At 46.6% G+C, this 15,116-nt stretch overlaps 4 protein-coding genes and 1 non-coding gene across 5 annotated transcripts; 2 read left to right on the top strand and 3 right to left on the bottom strand.

The window, feature by feature from the left end:
- Nucleotides 1-3,320: 3,320 nt before the first annotated feature.
- On the bottom strand, nt 3,321-4,087 carry AO090701000385 (YbhB/YbcL family Raf kinase inhibitor-like protein; the record flags this gene model as incomplete). The annotated part of the gene is made up of 2 exons (XM_023237340.1): nt 3,321-3,376; nt 3,505-4,087. 2 exons carry the CDS (start codon nt 4,085-4,087, stop codon nt 3,321-3,323), a joined length of 639 nt encoding a protein of 212 aa, XP_023092112.1.
- Nucleotides 4,088-4,568: 481 nt separating this feature from the next.
- On the bottom strand, nt 4,569-5,522 carry AO090701000387 (uncharacterized protein; the record flags this gene model as incomplete). The annotated part of the gene is made up of 3 exons (XM_023237339.1): nt 4,569-4,878; nt 4,931-5,245; nt 5,296-5,522. 3 exons carry the CDS (start codon nt 5,520-5,522, stop codon nt 4,569-4,571), a joined length of 852 nt encoding a protein of 283 aa, XP_023092113.1.
- A 783-nt stretch (nt 5,523-6,305) lies between these two features.
- Nucleotides 6,306-7,049, top strand: AO090701000388 (sterol desaturase family protein; the record flags this gene model as incomplete). The annotated part of the gene is made up of 1 exon (XM_001823185.3): nt 6,306-7,049. One exon carries the CDS (start codon nt 6,306-6,308, stop codon nt 7,047-7,049), a length of 744 nt encoding a protein of 247 aa, XP_001823237.1.
- Nucleotides 7,050-7,538: 489 nt separating this feature from the next.
- Nucleotides 7,539-7,610, bottom strand: AO090701t00006. Its single transcript has one exon. It is a non-coding gene; the product is annotated as a tRNA-Glu (tRNA).
- A 2,276-nt stretch (nt 7,611-9,886) lies between these two features.
- gel1 (1,3-beta-glucanosyltransferase gel1) lies at nt 9,887-11,311 on the top strand (the record flags this gene model as incomplete). Its single annotated transcript, XM_001823186.3, has 2 exons — nt 9,887-10,483; nt 10,544-11,311. The coding sequence occupies 2 exons, from the start codon at nt 9,887-9,889 to the stop codon at nt 11,309-11,311; spliced, it is 1,365 nt and encodes a 454-aa protein (XP_001823238.1).
- Nucleotides 11,312-15,116: the final 3,805 nt, after the last annotated feature.

Raw genomic sequence — 15,116 nt, 5'->3', positions numbered from 1 at the left:
TAAATCTGTCTCCTCCAGTGGGCGACGTCAGCACTAAACCCAGTGTATGCATGGAGACGCATACAGGTGATGTTGAGAAAAAGCGATAGGTGGTGCGGTAAGGCAACGCTGTGCAGGTCTATAAAAATAGCTACCATATGCGAGGTCAAAGTCCATCATCATTCGTCCTTGCATGTCTCAGAGTTCAAGGCCACCTGGAAAAAGTAAAAAATAATACGGTACTGAGGGAGAAATAAGGCCGAGATCCTACCGAACACTGATACGAGAGGGGAAAAAAAAAACTAATGCGTAGGATGATGACACCACGGTGAGATCAGAAGACGAGAAATGTCCCCACTTAGGTTCATGTTGACCGGTCCTGGACGAGACTTCCATCGCTACCAAAACTCTTCACGACGAGAGTCCTCATTAGTGTATGATAGCCCCTCGACAACATCCGTGATCTTCTCGTATTCTGTAGGAGTAAGTACCATCTTTGAGAAAGGGGAACGTGTCGATCTTCGAAAACCCCCCATCGCGCAGGCCACTATTGACGACACCATTTGATCGTCATGAACACCGGTTCCTTCTTCCACCTGGACAACAACCCCCCTGGTTCCTAGTGACGACCTCGGTTGAGGAAAACTCAGTGAGGGTTACATCCTTTCATTGTCAATTGGGTCCTCAACAGGTACAATGGAGACACAACCACCGGAACCGAGTCTCAATTAGGCACTGAATCAAGAAAGATTCGCAGGTTAAACTCTCCGCATTCGGAAAAGAGCCGTTCTGAATTTAGCTCCGACCGACCCGGCTGCCGGATCTGCCAAGTGCTCATCCGGAACTAGCCTGTGGCTGTGCTGCCCGTCCCATTGGTTGCCTCTGCCACTCCCGAGACCTGTTGCCTTAGGCGTGGTTTAGTTGCCAATCCTCAAAGTCACGTGTTGTGGTTACCTGGAGAGCAGTGGCTGACTCATTTGGGTATGGCTCATTGCGATCTACAGTATTTACTATTTAGGGTGCTTACACTTAGATCTAACCAAAACAAATGATCAAATAGCTTGAAAAGGGGGTTAGGATCTAAATAGAATTTGGCGACGAATATAAAGCAATCTCACTTAGTTACAAACATGATATCTTCAAGTTAGTCATAATCGGACGTTTTCATGAGTTCCTTGCGTGATCGCTTACAAGGTTCAAACAAAGAGAGTAGAACCAATCAAACTCTCACGAAGGCTCGTTGAATAGTTTTCCATCGTTGGGCTGGTTGAGCTTATACGAGCTTTACAAAACTCTATTCATATCGATCTCGACCTACCCTATCACAATCGCTTGTTAACGACGGTCGATAAGTTTGCCCAGCGGGAGGAATCGGCATAGCAGCTCAGCCTCCTCATAAAAGGCATGGATCATCATCTGGATGCCGCTCTTAGACACACGTGAGCGAAGACAAGGCTGAATCGTCAGCGTGGGAGGCACCAGCTGGGTAAGGGCACAGTATACACTACAGTGTATTTCGCAAGGATAACTTGTCATTTCGGTCATTCTCTTGATGTTATCTGATGGCGAGATCTACCAGCAGTTGCAGTGGAGAAATCTGCTTCCAAGGACCATTTCAAGCTTAGGAAACCTGGCGATTTAGGAAGAAGCATCTTCTATTTCGGTCTTAGTGCTTCACTTGTAAGTGCTTACTTATTACTAAATTTCTTAGCAAGACGGTCAGAAACCAGCTGGTGACGGCCATGAAAGACTCCAATTATCGTTTCCTAGCAACGCGCTTCAGGGCTGTAATATTAGTATCCTCGCTATTATGACCTTTGCAACACCTTTCCATTTCCCCACACCTGGCTGCGCGAATCGAATTTCTATCGAGTGGGGGATATTTGTGTTAGGGTGTTCAGTGCCCGTAGTTGACTAGTGATAAAGTAATCAAGCTCCTGGGAGGCTTGAGCGCCCCGTTATTGAATGGTCGCGTTCTCAGATCCCTCAAAGGGGACTCTAGGAATCTGTCAGCTATTTGATATCTCTTAGGGTCTGGGTAGTAGAACATACTGCTTGAATATTTTCATCACGCCGCGCTGAGTACTGTCTACAAAGTTGTGACACAGGAAAGTAGCATACGCACCGCCGATAGTTCCATTGTAGTAGTCCCTTGCATGAACCTGGCTATTCTTCTCGCTGATCAGTCTGGTCAAGGTCCATGTGGAAGGCCCGTCCCAAGGAAAGTGAACCTGTCGACCTTCCCAATTTTCAAAAAAGGTATTGTCAGTCATTTCGCCGACTATGAGGAGATAGATGATATGATAGTACGAAGTAATGAAGAAGAGTTATCCTGGTCTAGTGCCGTGAATGGTTGATGAGAGGAGGTGAGGTGGAGGAGGGAGGGGTAGTGTGTAGAACTGATATAACACAATAGACGTCAACAGGAGGACATTGGGGCGAAACAAAGTTTGCTATGGGTCATTCCAAGGAATTTCAACACTTAGAAAAAGCCATATGTTCCACGGTCCCATATTTGTTTTTACTCCGCGATAAGCCTCGAATCGATTCATTAGAATTGGCATTTGACTGTGTAGTCCTGATACAAAACCAAGCCACCAGCGCACCTCTCATCCAGAATAAACTAGTGGCCGGACTCAGACTCAGATTTCATCATATCCCTAGATTTCTCCCTCTTATGCCCGAAGCACTCGGCCACGGCATTAACACGGTCAAATTCGGGGCCGATAGTATCATCTACGCAAGATTATCAATGATGAGTGCCCACACTTCATAAGAAAACGCAGCACAGCTATACTCACCTAGGTTAATTCTGCCTTTAAGCGATTCACAATCACAGACCAGCTCCATAGTGTACGTCTTTTTGAGTTCGTGTAGCGTGCACGGCCGCCCCTCTTCCTTGCACTTGCTCACGGCTTTTCCATTGCACATCCAAATATATCAGTATAACAGGTTTCGCTTGAGCAAGACGACGCTACATACTTTTCCTGTGGAATCAGCTCTTTCGTGGAGTTGTTTACACCGAAACACTGGTCCAGGTCCAGATAGCTGGAATCGAAGAACCACCCGTTGACTCGGTCATGGAATCTCACCTCGAGTCTATGGTCATACCAAATTCCTGCTATGCGCCAGTTGTAACGGGGGCTGAATGGTATTCGTGGGCTGAATGGCACGTCTGAGACAGCTTCTACTGCTGCGATACATTATCAACACAAAGAGTCTTCCTCTTGATCTATCAAAATCTAATTTCGGGAGAAGACTGCGTGCGTGATACGTGACGGCAGCTGTCAAACTAAGTATACACTCCTTGTACAAATTTACCTACGTACATACAAGTCCGTTTAACCTGATGGCCTCGCAATGGTCTCAAGATAGTCAGATGGAACGCTAATCGGCGCTACTTAATACATACATTAACTTCCCAATGGATAGTGCATATTGCACAGGCAAACTTAAAGCTTAACGCCATCATCTACGGTTCAGACGTTCCCTGTCAAATTCTCTCGACAACTCCAAACCACTCACCCCATCCGATTATCTTGCCCTCGATCTGTCGCGCAATCTCGTCAAAAGTCGCCATAGGGCTGAGTTTACTTTGATCAATAGTGTGGTTAAGCGCAATGAGCTCAAAGAAATATCGGTGAGGGCCTTGACCCCGAGCTGGTTGTGGCGCCAGATAGACCCCTCCTCCACTATTTGCCCCATACTTGAACCCACCGCGGAGACGATAAGGATCGTTCCTGGAGTCCACTTCAATGAAGTCGGAACGGTGCAGACCGATGAACACCGGTGGGATTCCATAATAGATTCCGTGGATAACTGGAGCGGCCAGAAGTTCGTCAGGGTCTTCGCAAACCAGAACATATTCCTGGGTGTCTGGCGTGGTGATGGGCCATCGCAGCTCTGGGAAATACCCGCTGCCGTCGTATACATGTGCGATATCCATGCGTGAGCCTGAAGCACCGATCTCCGGGCATTCGATGAAGAATGTAGGGTAGGGATAAGCGGAGAATGCGGGGCCTCTTGTGAAGAGTTTGTCTTCGTGCCCTTTGGCTCCTGTCAGGAGCAGGGAAAGAAGACAGCCGATACCGTATTGGATGTAATGCATCTAATAAGTCAGAGTCTTGTGAACTTGCCATGTAAATTGTCTGGCTTACCTTAACGGATGCAGAGTATGGTGCGACTTGATCTGAAGTTCGGTGATGGTCTGGGAGAGTTTGATGATGCTGTGAGAGTTTTGTGAGAGGTTCTGCGTTTGAATACAGTCGAGGAAAATAACTTGCAGCAAGAGTCAATAAGGAAGGTGCTAACTTGTCATAGCCATTTCCACTGCGAATCTCGGGGTTGAGGACGCAGCTTCCTATTCTGCATTGCTATAGCTACAACGCAGGTAAGTAGTATGATATACTAGTATCATGATCAGTTCACAAGAAATGCCACTCAGCCTTTCATTATCAAAAGTCATCTTTCGAAACTCTAATCTTCCAGAAAATGTGGAATTGTACCAGGACTAGTTGAAGGATTCTCGTCCAATACCAACACTAACGAATCACCGAAATTTATCGAGAAGTAAAATCAAAGACGGGCTTCTACCGCAGGGTCAAAGAATCCATCCACTTGCTTTCATCCGGTTGAGAATTATAAGATTCCTGAGGCTTTGCCATGCCCCAGAGACTCCAATTAACATCTTGCCACACATCTTCTCGTTTTGCGGGCTCACTCTCTCTGAAGCTAATAATATAACTATAAATAAAGTAGACAGCATTCCTCATTAGGCATGCCCAAACCTCATTTTCATTGTTAACAGGGAATACCACGTACGCCTTGTTCGCTGCTGCATCCCAGAAAACATGTTCTATATTTGGGTGCGCCGGTGTAATTCCAGAGCCAACACAATCGCTGGATTATAGGGTCAGAATATGCATCACTATAAAAGAAAATGGAAGCTTACAGCCAGGTGAGCTTAAAAGCTTGACGTATCTGCTCACGTACTGAGTCTTCTAGACCCCAGAAAGCCTTGGTCAGCTGTACGCCAGGGAGATAGCTCATAAGAATAAAAATAATATATCCCCCTGGCACTGGATCTGCTGTCTCCTGCCAGCCGTATTTCAGATCCAGAATCCGCGGGGTGGATAGACAGTTATTGCTTGTTAGGGTTATCAGCGCGTTCAGTTGACTAGTTATATTCCAGTCCAGCTCATAAGAGCCAGAGGCTTGACTAGACCTGTGCTCAGCCGGCGCATATTGGGATCCCTCCCAAGGAACTCTAGAGGTCTGTAAGTTATTTGAAATTTCTTTAGGCCTGGGGGGACATACTGCATGAGTACTTTCATCACACCACGCTGGGTACTGTCCGTCACGTTGTGACACAAGAATGTGCCATATGCACCGCCGATACATCCATTCTTGAAGAAGTCATCTCCATGAACCTGACTATTCTTTTCGCTGAGTAGTTCAGTCAAAATCCATTTTGAAGGTGTCCCTGCAGTAGCAAAGTCAACCGATCTGCCAGCCCAGTTGTCAAAGAAAGTGTTCTCAGTCATTTTACTGAGTATGCGGGGTGATAGGATTTGCTAGTAGTAAGAGAAGAAGAGAAGTAATATTGGATGATTTAAAAGAGGGAAGAAGGGTGAGCACGGTAGGTGAAGTGAGGAGGGCATAGCGTAGTCTACGTAGAAGTGATATAACACAACTTGCGTCAACCCTACTCAACTTGGGACGTGAGGAACTAATGACAGTCATTTGATGAGTTACCTCACGCACAGTCAGATAAGAACTTCCTTTGTTTATCAGATATTTGACTGCGCACAACAATCATCTACTTCGCAGTCTTCCAGCTCTATCAACTCACATTGTATCGCCACTTTACTTGTCTTTCTCTCAAGAGTCCCGGATGCGGGGTACGCAAGTCACAAAACGTTCCATCAGATAAGCTTGATAACGGACAGTAATTCCAACCTATATGGTATCAAGCCTCCTATGTGCCATAATATTAGTATGACTAGACGCTTGGGCCAGCTTTAGTAGCCATTAGTCAAAGTTCAGTCCAATGCGACGCCAATTAAGTTAGTGGTTCGACATGGCCCGACACTGCCCGTTAGCTGCTTGGCTTTTGCGGGGTGACAGAACATATGAACATTAGTATATACTATACGAACCATTTTAATGCCGAGGTACCTTATACCAACTCCACCTCTACCATACGACGTTACATCTACACCAATGGCACTTTTATAAAGCCCAAGAACCATGTTATACATCAATTAACAACCTCCTTTATACACCCAATTCAATCTATACCAAAACACCCTGAATCCCAACCCACCATGCCAAAACTAGAAACCCACTGGGCGACGATCGTGACAAGCTACAGTCCCTCAACAATAGAATTCACCGGAACGCTTCTAATCCAACTCCTCACCTTCTGGCTCCCCTCCCTAATCTACCTGACCCTCCCCACCCTATTCCCAACCTGGTCAAACAACCACAAAATCCAACCGGCCCCAAAACAACCGACCAAAAAGGAAATCCACCACTGCTTCAAAATCGTCCTCCGCAACCAACTCCTAACCACAACCCTCCACCTACTCCAACTAAACCTCCTCAACAAGGGCACCTCCTCCTACACCCTAACACCCACCTTCCCAAGCCTCCCAATCCTAGCCCGCGACTTCCTCCTCAGCCTCCTCGCTCGCGAAGCCCTCTTCTACTACGCCCACCGCTTCCTCCACCGTCCCTACTTCTACGTCCGCATCCACAAACAGCACCACAAGTTCACGGCCCCCATCGCCCTCGCCGCGCAGTTCGCCCACCCCATCGAACAGATCTTCGCTAATGCGCTGCCGATCTCCCTGCCGCCGCAGTTGCTGGGGAGTCATGTGTTGACTTTTTGGGCGTTTTTGGGGTATGAGTTGTTTGTGACGGCGACTGTGCATAGTGGGTTTGATTTCTTTGGGGGGAAGGCGAGGATGCATGATTTGCATCATGAGAAGTTTAATTTGAATTATGGGAGTCTGGGGTTGCTGGATTGGGTGCATGGGACTGATCGGTTGGAGAAGAGGAGGGATTGATTTCTTGGTATATTTTTTGGTATATTGGTTGATTGAGCTGGGATGAGATATGGTTTTGTACATTGGTCCGGTGGGTTGTATGATTTTGGGTGTTATATATATGTAGTGCATTGTATGACTGTTTAGGGGGGTACATATTCTGGAGTATGGAGGTAGAGGAAATGTTGTATCAAGGTAGTGATGAGGGTATTAATTCAATATGGATCTGTATGGGTGAATGTTTTACTAGTATATCCATACGGATTAAGTTGGACATGTAAATAACTTCGTGCTTTGGGAAGCTGAGAACTATATGAGCGCAACCTGTCGGGAGGAAGGGTTTAGACAGAAAGACGGATGGGAATTGAACATAGAAAAGAAAAGAAAATGAGAACAAAACGGAAAAACTAAAATTTACAAACACACTTAAGCGTCTGAAATTATAGATAGAGGAAGGAAACATTTTATAAGAGGAAAGAAGTAGGAAGTACTAGAAAAATCAAAAAGATATTCCGGTGCGGGGAATCGAACCCCGATCTCCTGTGTGAAAGACAGGTATGATAGCCGTTACACTACACCGGATTTTGTTGGTATTGTCCACTTTTTTTATGCTAATATTTCAAAATACATAACAAAAATACCTAACAATCCCTCTAATAAATCCCAGCGTATATTTACACCGAGCAAAAGTCCAGACCTGCGCCACAGATCTAGAACTCCGCTCCCGGTCGCGCAAATTTCCAAGCCGCGATTCTGGATCCAGGGTCTAGTTTCTATAAGGAATCCAGGAAATGAAACCTTTCCAAAAGTCTTGTCTACAGAGAGTGGATTTATTGTAATCATCGAGGTGATGAAGTTTTGTTTCTTGTTTATATCTTGTTGTGTGTCTAGTCAAGGCTTGTTTTGACAGTGCAATGGTTAAGTGGATCGATAGGGGCTAAGATTATATATAGTGGTTGGGGGCGAAACAGCTTATTTTCTTCTTTTTTGTGTGGAATCATTGTACTCTGCACCCGTACTCTCCAAGTTGTAGTGTTTGTTCTCATTACTTCATCAAACCATACTTACTCCGTACCGAGTACGGAAATCGAAAAATTTGAGTGATGTGAAACATACCTGATGCTCCAGAACCTCTGGTACGGTTTTGTGTGCCTGGGGACTTCCATGGTCGGGTAAAGTTCCGCCTTGATGATTGAGGAAAGTGGCTCGAGAAACACCGACGGAACCGGATTCGCCACTGTGGGCGGTCCCCTGGCCATGGACCATGGGCGGGACCTATTTTTGGCGAGGTGATAAACACACTACTATTGGATAAATGATGTGGGTGGTTGATTATAATTACGGAGTATGGTCATTGCTTTTGATTAAGCAAATTGGTCTTGTTTAGAAAGTCTGGCGATGCTTGATTTCCTAGGTGTTTCTGAGCGATAGAGATCTGGACACACTGGTAAGCTTATCGTCTGGTTAGAGAACAATTCTTCTGCCTGTGTGTGCTGGCATGTCTCAGATGAGACCACATGCAAAACTCAATGTACTGTCGACTATTAATAGTCGGAGGGGCAGGTGCTGCAATCTGACGCCACAAAATATGCCATGACAAAGCCATACATCATCAGTCATTGAGGACAGTGGCAGGTTGGAATGTGATGACGGATGGGTTTATTTAACATAGGATATAAGGTAATGTCCAAGGGCAAGAGGAGAGGGGATTAACCCCTATCTTCCCCGTTCATGTCAGCATGGTGTGACAATCATCGCGCCAATTGAAGGGATCTTCAAGGTCATAAACCTGGGACGGAAGGTGAGAGTGTTTATCCTGAGAATTGACTCGTTCATCCCGTGCGGTAGAGTTTAGTCAGAAGGAGAAGACAGAAAACCTGTAGCACTTGTCTTTCGTCGACCTATTTATTTACTTTTTTACATTTTTTTTGGAGAAAAGTAAATTAATTGTACCGACTATTTCTTGTGTATCGTGGTAAACAAATCATAGATCACAAAAGCAGTTTGTTGTGTACTCTAAGATCAGGGTTGGGAGCAGGGATCAGCCAACCAAGAGGTCAGGGTCTCAGGGATTCGATGGGTCCAGATCCACCGACCAAACCAAACATTCCCCACCGCGGCAAGCCATCTTCATTCCACTTCCCTTCACTTTGGTCCTACCCTTTTGCGCTTGTGTGATGGGTGTCCACTTCGCCGTTAATGATTGATTGAACCGGGGCAAGTCTGTCAGCTTGAGTGGAAGGGGGATGGCCATTCAGAGTCCCCGATGGGGGGTAATTTGGGGCAATTCAGCGACACACACCCTTTGACCCTGGGCCGATCCCCTCCATTCTTTGGACCAGTGAGAGACCTCAATGAGCATTAATCTCAAGGGTTTCAGGGCGGATGACGAATGCTTCTGCCGTTAGCGGCGGTTGATCCAGCTTGGGTTTGTATGTAACTTACCGTTGCCATTACTATTCTTGTCCCACGCGAGCTCATCTGCAGCGAAAATACCGGTAATTGGTGATACCCCATGCTAGCAGCTGCCCCAATGCTGTCTCGAAAGTCAGGGATGCAGACCCTGCAACGCTGGTTGGCTTTAAGGCGTGCCACAACCCCCTTCCTTAACCTGCCTCTCTTCTGCATCCCTTCGTCTTTTCTTCTTACTTCTTCTACCCAACCACCCCAGTCATTCGTTCAGACATCCACGTCCACTTCGTTTTTTCATCTTCTATACTTATTTTCTGTAATTGTTTGACCGTAAGAGGCTCCTTTCGGTCATATATTAAATATACTTCAGACGGATCTCGCCATTCTTTTCGAGCCGTCGCAATCAACTCCAGTCGTTTGATAAATCAATCAGTTTCATTTTCAATATGAAGGGTTCCGCCATTGCGACAGCCCTCACCTTGGGTGCTTCCACTGCCCTCGCCGCTCCTTCCATCAAGGCGCGTGACGATGTGACCGCTGTCACCGTGAAGGGTAATGCCTTCTTCAAGGGTGATGAGCGTTTCTACATGCGTGGTGTCGACTACCAGCCCGGTGGCTCCTCCAACCTGGCCGACCCCATCGCCGATGCCGAAGGCTGCAAGCGTGATATCGAGAAATTTAAGGATCTCGGTCTGAACACCATCCGTGTCTACTCCGTGGATAACTCCAAGAACCATGACGAGTGTATGAACGCCTTGGCGGATGCTGGCATCTACCTGGTGCTCGATGTCAACACTCCCAAGTACTCTCTCAACCGTGCCAGCCCCAAGATTTCCTACAACGAAAACTATCTTCAGTACATCTTCGCCACTGTCGATGCCTTCGCCGGCTACAAGAACACTCTGGCGTTCTTCTCCGGTAACGAGGTCATTAATGACGGCCCCTCCTCCAAGGCCGCCCCTTACGTTAAGGCGGTTACTCGTGACCTTCGTCAGTACATTCGCAGCCGCAACTACCGTGAAATTCCCGTTGGATACTCTGCTGTAAGTTAACTCTATTCGTAGGAATATGAGAAGCCGGATATTGATATACTATGTAACCAGGCCGATATCGACACCAACCGTCTCCAGATGGCCCAGTTCATGAACTGCGGTACTGATGACGAGCGCAGTGACTTCTTCGCTTTCAACGACTACTCCTGGTGTGATCCTTCCTCATTCAAGACGTCCGGCTGGGATGAGAAGGTGAAGAACTTCACTGGCTATGGTCTTCCCCTGTTCCTTTCTGAATACGGTTGCAACACCAACAAGCGTCAGTTCCAGGAAGTCAGCTCCCTTTACAGCACCGACATGACCAGCGTCTACTCTGGTGGCCTGGTCTACGAGTACTCCCAGGAGCCCAGCAAATATGGTCTTGTTGAGATTGACGATGGCAAGGTTAAGACTCTTGCTGACTTTGATGCTCTGAAGTCGGCCTTCGAGAAGACCAAAAACCCCAGCGGCGACGGTGGCTACAACAAGACCGGTGGTGCCAACCCTTGCCCCGCCAAGGACTCCCCCAACTGGGACGTTGACAGCGATGCTCTGCCTGCTATCCCCGAGGGTGCTAAGAAGTTCATGAAGGATGGTGCTGGAAAGGGTGAGGGTTTCGCCGGCAAGGGTAGCATGAGCGGTGGTGGTAGCACCTCCACTGGCACTGCTGAGCCCGGCTCTGGCTCTGCCACCGGCAGCGCTGGCAGCTCCTCTGGCAGCTCCTCCTCGTCCTCGTCTGCTGGTGTCATGAACATTCCCAACATGTCCCTGGCTCCTCTCGTCGTTGGCATGGTTACGGTCATGTCCACTTTCGTGGGTGCTGGTCTTATCCTTGTTTAAACCTTGAGTTCATGTTCTTTGAGCTTGGGTCATTGTTGTTTCATGAATTTCTTCGATATCATTAGTTTCTATCGGTATTCAGATGGATTATTTAAATTGTATATCCAGATTGAGGGAAACTGTCTTTGGCGTTAACTAAATGGGAACGCCGGCAGAAGGCTTGTGACTTTGTACAGTTTGTTGACACGCAATTAGCAAGTTTTCCATGTGTCAGTATAGAACATTAATTGAACGATTCAAATCCCTTTCAAATCATTGTGATCTATCATGACGTGACATAAAATGCACAAGAAGTATACTGGTTGATCTATAGAACCAATCGCAAACCACATGGAATGATCTTACTCAATGTGACCATGATAGATGCAAAGAATGGATTGAAGTAAGTGATGATCCGCTAACCTAGTTCAAGGCCCTGTATGTCCTTGTAATGGATTCCCGGTGTTCTTAGCGCATTCCTCACAGAACCTGACAGGATGAGGGAGTGAGAAAATGTAAACGGCGCATTACAATGTGTTACAATCTGTGCACAGTAAAGAATATAGCTGGTTAAACAAATACTAACCAGTAACATACTGTGTAGTGGTTACCTCGTGAAATTCTTCCATAGATGGGTGCGAATAATTCTTCCAGCGGAATCATAGCTTGATCTTCAAGGTAAGTTACTAAAGCTTCCAAAGGCTTCCGATTCGCCTCAAGACCATAAGGCCATGAGTCACCATCGAAGATATCATTAATTTCCTCCAGGTACGATGGCAAAAATGGAAGCATATATCGATGTGTCTCCGGAGCCTTCATTCGGCGCAAAGCCAAATCTCTGGAGTCGTTCAGAGCATTGAACATAAGAGGGCACAATAAAAGGATATTTATCGACGATTTTCTTCTTGATAACTACTAAATGCACAAGCGGAAATATCTTTGCAGATAATATTCCTTCGTAGCTTGCCGAATATCAGGACATAAGAGTCGGATATGCGGAACCTTCCCCACGCACGAAGGCACTACCGCACCAACTGTCGCGGCAATCTCTCCATCTTGTAAGCATTAGCCCAGCGACTTCCTCGTTGCATTTGGAATGCGGTTTACTGGTCGCAACAGTGGCTTGGGATTGGCTTTCTCGTGAGGACCCGATTTCTCAAAGTCGCCCTCAACCCAGGTGATGGTGTATAGTTGCACCCCAATGCGTTTTTCATTAAAATTCATTAAAATCCGATAGCGTTTTAATCAGGTCGGTGTTTATTGCAATGCAGTCATGGCGAGATGATCGCGATGGGAGACTGGAATCGCAATGAGGTCCCTTTCCCCATCGACGTATCGACATGTATACTCCGAGGCGAACATCTCCGACGCCTCGAAGTCCAGTCCTCCGATCATGCGGTCGAATATGTCCCCTGGGTGAGAGCTTTGGTGCGGTCATATAGCCCGCAGGCGAATGATGGGTTGACTTTGCTTGTCATACAGATTGTTTCTTGTAAGAATATGATATGATGATGAGCGAAATACCTTCGAATTATACTTGTTGACTATGTTCAGTTGTTGTGGTGGCCTTCGATTCACTTGATATCGGCCGAAATCCAATCTAAAGTCATGAAACATTTACTCTGAGAAGCCAAAAGTAGCTCCGAGTATGTCGACTTCGTATCTCCGAGTACTGTAAAGGTTGACTGGGCAACTCATTGGCCTTTCTAGAATATACAGTAGAATCGGACTAAAGACCCGAAATTGGTGTAGCGTCCATGGAATGTGATCTGCCATTCTTGAAGTCATGTGTAATGCTTTCATGTGAGCGGTTAGACCTCAAATTATCGGCAATAGACCAAAGAAAGATTATAGTCGTGTCCTTGGACTATGCGGCGCTCGCTTGACTGCGAGAGGTAGATTATATGGATGATTTGATGCGCGGAAAATAGTTGGAGATCCATGTAAGTTGGTAGATAGTATTCCTAGGTAAATTCTCTAGACATGGGTTGGCCTAGTATTGAGTTAGTTATAAGGAAAAACGAAGTGCTGTGGACCTCTAGGATAGATTGGTTGTGCCAGTCTATCTTCATCCTGAAGAAGAACAATGTAGTCGTTCTTCTTTTGTGGCTTGGGTAGGAGGGACGGTATGCTAGATAGCACGTCAATTTACCGCTGATAAAGCTAGGAAAGGACATTTTTACGAGCCAAACTAATATACATTCTATTGCTCCGCTACTTGTGAAATGTCAACTTTAAGTGTGATCGCCCTGTGGAAAGTGGCGGGGCTGGCGTGGTAATTTGAAACGAATTGCTCTGGTATATATTTGCTGCGTTATGGTACATATATTGGAGTGTGAGTCACGTAATAGATGCGAGCTAATGTTGATGCTTTTATTGTATAGTAACTATTTTGTAATTCGATTGTACCTATTTTTCTATCCTACATACCCCATACTCGATTCTCCTTCTACTTCTCTTCTCAAGACCTTGTCGAAAAGATTTATTGTCCCAGAGGGCCAGAGCTGACCCGCCGAACCCTTGCCCTAGACCCTAACAACGGTGCCTGAATCATGGGCCCCACTCGGAGCGGACCGAGTACACCTCCTTTGAATCCTCTCATTCTCCTGATACTCTCGCAGTCACAGATCGATCTGTTTATTCCGTACGGAGCAACTCATCGGCTATGGAATTCTCACGATGTTCAATTACCGGCATGACTCGCCTATATTTATCGGTCTCGGCATCTTGGCGCCCTCAATCTACCGAACTACTCCGATCAACCTGAGTGCGACCTGTGTTGTTCCCATTGACCAGGGTCCCAAAAGTACCCTCGCTCTCCGGCCTCGATTCGCAAAGATAGTGCCTGTCAGAACGCTATTTGGCCTTCCAAGGTTTACCGGTGAATTAAGAATTCGGTAAAATTCCGGGTGATTGTCCCCTGGGGTAATCTCTTTTCATTTGGTCCGGTTCACGTTCCCGGGATACGGAGACCAATGAAATCGGGTGGTTTAGTGATCAATCCACAGCAGTAAGAACTATTGAGGATGATGTTTCGTCTAGATGGGCTCGGCGATTAAAGCGCTATAGGGCATAATACAACTCAAACGGCCGCTGTCTATCGGTGAAACCGATGTCTTCATTAGCTCTGCTTGGCATGTCCACACCGTTGCACTTGGGCCACTTGTGGTCCCGCCCCAAATTGCTTAACTTGCAATGGGCCAACGGCAATTCTTCGATATGGAAGAAACAGGCATGGATTCCGTGAACATGGATACTTCACGCTGGTTTGGCTCAGACAGTTCCCACAATTTCAATTTGCCCAGTGCATTAGTTCATTCTCCCAACCCTCCTTCAATATCGTAGCTTTTTTGGGTTGCCTGGCATGATTGGGGCCGTGCCGTGAAATCAGTGGGCTATCTTGATTTTATATGAATGCCAGCAACTGCCCCAGTGGCTGCTCAGCTTGCTTCTCCTACTCAACCGCCATTTTCTTTCCTGTCATTCTTTTCGGCCATACCGCCGTCACTCTTTTTTTCTGGGCTGCTGCTGGGCCAGCTTGTCCCGTTCCCTTCATTATTGTCGTTATACTATCATTCTTTCTTATTCGTAACCTACCTTTCATTTCTTTCTGTACTTCTGGTAAATTTAAGAGACAATGCGTTCCTCTCTCTTCGGAGGCCTCGTGGCCATGAGCTCGGCGCTCGGCGCTGCGGCCATGAACTACAACTCTTCCGCCTACAGTGATTCGACGACTGGTATCGACTTCCAAAGATGGTGCGATGAAACGACCGGCTTTTGCTTCGGCTTGGCCCTCCCTGAAACGGTTGATTCAGACTTCATCGGT

This window comes from Aspergillus oryzae, chromosome 5 (assembly GCF_000184455.2).
Source record: "Aspergillus oryzae RIB40 DNA, chromosome 5".
Classification (NCBI taxonomy): Eukaryota; Fungi; Ascomycota; class Eurotiomycetes; order Eurotiales; family Aspergillaceae; genus Aspergillus; species Aspergillus oryzae.
Note: the sequence above shows the minus strand (reverse complement) of the source record. Positions and strands in the feature narration are given on the sequence as shown.